The 4,354-nt window shown below is 40.6% G+C and overlaps 1 protein-coding gene across 2 annotated transcripts; it reads right to left on the reverse strand.

Annotated features, from left to right (window-relative positions):
* Positions 1-555: 555 nt before the first annotated feature.
* Positions 556-4,092, reverse strand: LOC122557475 (syntaxin-1A-like). 2 transcript variants are annotated; one of them, XM_043705232.2, is made up of 2 exons: positions 3,376-4,092; positions 556-808 (listed from the first exon to the last, which is right to left on the reverse strand). In XM_043705232.2, exons 1-2 carry the CDS (start codon positions 4,057-4,059, stop codon positions 791-793), a joined length of 702 nt encoding a protein of 233 aa, XP_043561167.1. In that variant the 5' UTR covers positions 4,060-4,092; the 3' UTR covers positions 556-790. The 2 variants fall into 2 exon arrangements, with proteins under 2 accessions (XP_043561167.1, XP_087847915.1); XM_087991789.1 differs by lacking the exon at positions 556-808 and having other exon boundaries at positions 852-4,092.
* Between the last annotated feature and the right edge of the window lie 262 nt (positions 4,093-4,354).

Here is a 4,354-nt window from a genome sequence, read left to right on the forward strand (position 1 = left end):
ATTGTGGATTTTACCTGTTTCCTCATCTCCCCTCCCACCCCCATCTTATCCCAGATCCAACCTTCCAACTCAGCACCACCCTCTTGAACTGTCCTACCTGTCCATCTTCCTTCCCACCTATCTGCTCCACCCTCCTCTCCGGCCTATCACCTACATCTACCTACCGCATTCCCAGCTACCTTCGCCCCCCAGCCCCACCCCTCTCCCATTTATTTTTCAGTCCTCTTGGGCCACAACCTTCATTCCTAATGAAGGGCTTAAGCTCAAAACGTCAATTCTCCTGCTCCTCGATGCTGCCTGACTGGCTGTGCTTTTCCAGCACCACACTCTTCGACTCTGATCGCCACTCTCGTCCTCACTCTCTCCTAACTGCAGAAAGGTCAAGATTGATGAAGAGGGATAGTTTTATAAGTCAGATAGGTTTTGAAATTAATGGGAATTCAGAAAAAAAAAGAGCACAGCACAATTGTCTAATTCTGAAAGTGTGCTGCAACCTTTATGCTTAAATTGGGCGGGGTTGTTTCAAATCAACTCAGAGTCATTAATAAGAGGTAGTGTCCCAAATGCCAGTGTCCACTTTTTACTAACACAAGTATCAGTTCTATTGCATCTGATACCATGACAGAGGAGCGACTGTGATCACAGTACAGATGACACTTGTACCATCTCGATTATACCTCCATACAAAACTATATTCCTCTTCACTGCAATATCCAAATGCCTTTCAAGTGAGCCCAAGGTATTTTTCTTCCAATACATTATCTTTAAGATCATTTCATCCATTAGGCACTCAATACTTCAAATATATCTGCAAAATTTAACACACAAATTATCAGTTAGTGACATGTAGACAAAGGTATCTTTAGCTTTTATATTATTAATTACACAGTTCACACATTGTTAGATTACAGACTTATACACAAGGTCACAGTAACAAAACAGTTGAATATTATTTCTATTACAAGAGATTTCCTCCGATTTTGGGATCACATTCTTCCATTCTTATTCTAACAGTCTTTGATTAATAATAACCAAATAACCTGAATCCCATTTTTAGTACTTAGGGGATTGGAGTAAAGTATATTTTTGCAATAAAGCCATATTTAATGGATTGTCATCATGTGTTTCATGTCATCACACACAAAGTAGAAGAAAAGTGGCTTTTTAGGAACTCTTCTTAGTGAATTAACAGATTGCCTGCGAGACCTAATTCACATTCAGATTGGATGCAAAGTTATTTGAACCAGAAAATATCTGCTATACTAATCACTTCTGTTTCTGACTGCAACGTGACTTAAAGCAGCTCGAATTTCATTTTTACTAGTACTAGCAGCTCCCGACAACTCTGAAAAATTGCAAAAGGGAAAAGTATCGTTTAAAATTCTCTTTGGTATTAGTACATGAAAACTCAAGAGTAGTGCACAATGAAGCAAGATTAATGGGTGCTGGGCAGCTAAAGATGTGGAACAGCCAGCACCTCCCATCCCCCCTGCCTCTTTATTTTGTCAAGCAATTCTACCTTGACATTTTGATTATAAATTCCTTTCAAAGTGGACATTTTCTATATCAACTGGTCACAACATAAAAATACCTCTCCTGGTAAGAGCATAACTCTATTTCAATAACAACAGAAAGCTTACATTTATTTCCATCACAAATTACACAAATAAATTTTTACATAGAAAAGATGTGTACACACGTAAAATCTTTTATGCGTGCAGCAAACATTTGATTTACCCCACTTATGGAACCAGGGGTATGCTGGTTGATCAAATATTCCGGATAATCAAGAAGTCCACATAATCAATGTTAAAAACATACACTGAGTAATAGAAACATAATGCCGGCAGCATAAATTTATTTGCAGCATAAATCACTTTTTTAAATAATAATGCAAATTTGCCTTAACTAAAACTTACTGGCAAACAGCCTTTTCACTCACACCTTCAACTGACTACTAGTGGCATTTGAGGAGAAACTGAAATTGAATCAATTGTTGATATTTCATGTAGTCATTGGACTGAACAAGTACAATTACATGGAGGCAAATAAATTTTGAAAATTAAAAGAAATGGACAGAATAGTACAATAAACTTTGCGGTATTTGAGGTATATAATTTTTGGCAGTTTAATGAGAGTTAAAAACAAAGTTTGCTGTAATGGATAGGTATCGCACTGGGTACGCGTGGCAAATTACAAAGCTTCAGTTCTACTGTCTTTTTACCTCGCTTTGCTCACATATTCTATTCCTCTATCACCTACCAAAAAGAAAGGGAGCAGATATATCACAATATCATCATCTGTAAGTACCATTCCAAGACAACACAATCTTGTCTTGGACACACTGCCGTTCCTCAATTGTTACCGAGTTAAAATTTTGTAACAACCCAAATGAATAGCATTGCAAGACTGCACTTGTTTTTAGAAAACGAAGCTCCATCCCCCTCTTATGGGCAATGAGGAACGAACCGTAAACACTAGCCTCATCAGTGATGCCCACATCTGGAGATTGAAAGGAGATGCAATTTTGCAGAGCTTCTAAAAGCTGTGTAGCAGTGCGCAGCAGCAAGCAAGTGATCTACCAGTGAAGAGGACTGGCAAATGTTTAGGACAGATATGAGAAGGTGAAGTGAAAAAGGTGGCTGTTATCATTTTAGAAATGTTGCCAGCAAACTCCGAAGTGGATGAAAATCACCTTCAAAATAGATAAGAAACTCTATTTTAACTCTGAGAAACCATCAGCAATATAAAAATGACCCCTTAGGCATGGTTCAAAAATGACAGTACAGGTATCGCTGAATTGTTTGGTGTTTTTCACATTTGTCCAACTGGAAACAATTCCCAGATTAATACAAGCACAGACCACAAAGTCCACAGTGAGTCAAATCCCCAGCCAGTATCCTCTGGGACCCAAAATGAATACTGACATGCAGGGCTACTGCTGAAAACATGAACATTACCAGACTCTATTGTATAAGCCACTGCTACGTCTTCAGTTTACACAGACACAGAAATAACGTGCCATCAAGTCAGTAACATACATAGATCCGAGGATAGACATACAGTGATCCACATGAACAGTGGGGGCTGTTGCAGGTTAGAGTGGCTATAGGTAATCCAGAGTACTATTAGGGTCCAAAACAACAGCCTGAGAAACCATGACCTGTGCAATTGTATTTAAGATGACAACTTTGCAATGCATGGTGCACAGGCACACAGGCTCAATACCACTGCTGCAGCTGCAGTCACTCGAGATTTCTTTTGATATTTTACTGCAGTTTTGACATGATCTGCTGAATGTGTGGCATAATCGACGGTGCGCATTACATTGTACTCAATGCTGTTCACAATCTCTTGCTGCTCGGCTACCAGTACCTCAAAGTGAAGGAAGAGCTCATGAAGTTCAGCGATCTGAGATTCGAGCAGCAGCAGTTGTTTCTGGCGCTGGTGGGCAAGAGCCAGATGCTGCTTGGCTTTGAGGACCTCCAGGTCCCGGCCCACAATTTGTGGGGCTGCAGGTTTCTCCACCAAATGGTCAATATCCTCATCCTGGAGCTGCAAGCCCGCCAGCTGAGTCTGTCGAATGATTTGCTGTTTCAACTTACTGACGTACTCTATTTCTTTCGTGTAGTGAGAAGACAGGATGTCCCGATAACGGGCTGCCAGCGTGTTAAACTGGCACTGCCGGATTCTGTACTCCACCGACAGCTGGGCATTGTTCACTTTCTGAGAAAGCTCGAATTTCATCGCATCCAGCTGTGACTGCACGTTCTTGGCCTCACGAGTAAACTCACACTTTGCATCTTTCAGGCTTTGCTTTACCTTGGATATGCTGTCACTTTCAGTCCCACAAAGCACCTTTGCTTGTTTCCTCTGGATACCGTAAACCAGCTTTTCCAGCTTGTTAATGTTTGAGGAAATGGCTGAAACATCATTAAAAAATGGGTCAAATTTGCTGACCCTTGTTTCTTCAAACAGTGGGTTATCAATTCCACCAAGCACTTTGTTCGCACTCTCCGCCTCTGCAGCTCTCATTAGCTCATCCAACCTGTCCTTCATTTCTCACTGACTTCTGGACTTTCTGGCCAAGGAGTGAACTTCCTAAAGTGGATCGTCTGGTTTCTGTAGCTGATTTGTTTCCACATCCAGTGCCAAATACTTGTGTGTTAGAGCCAACACCCAATTTTAAGCAGCCCTTTGTTCTCCCTTTATCACATGATGCCTTGATATGTACATAATGGGCTGAATCATACACCAAAAAAGGTATGGATTTACTGAATTGAAATCAAACCTGGACTACCATCCACCCTATTCCCTGAGAAAGACTTTTATACGTTGAGTAGATCTCACATTT

The sequence above is a fragment of the Chiloscyllium plagiosum genome, unplaced genomic scaffold (assembly GCF_037043375.1).
Source record: "Chiloscyllium plagiosum isolate Xiang-an unplaced genomic scaffold, Cpla_swu_hap1 HiC_scaffold_11, whole genome shotgun sequence".
Classification (NCBI taxonomy): Eukaryota; Metazoa; Chordata; class Chondrichthyes; order Orectolobiformes; family Hemiscylliidae; genus Chiloscyllium; species Chiloscyllium plagiosum.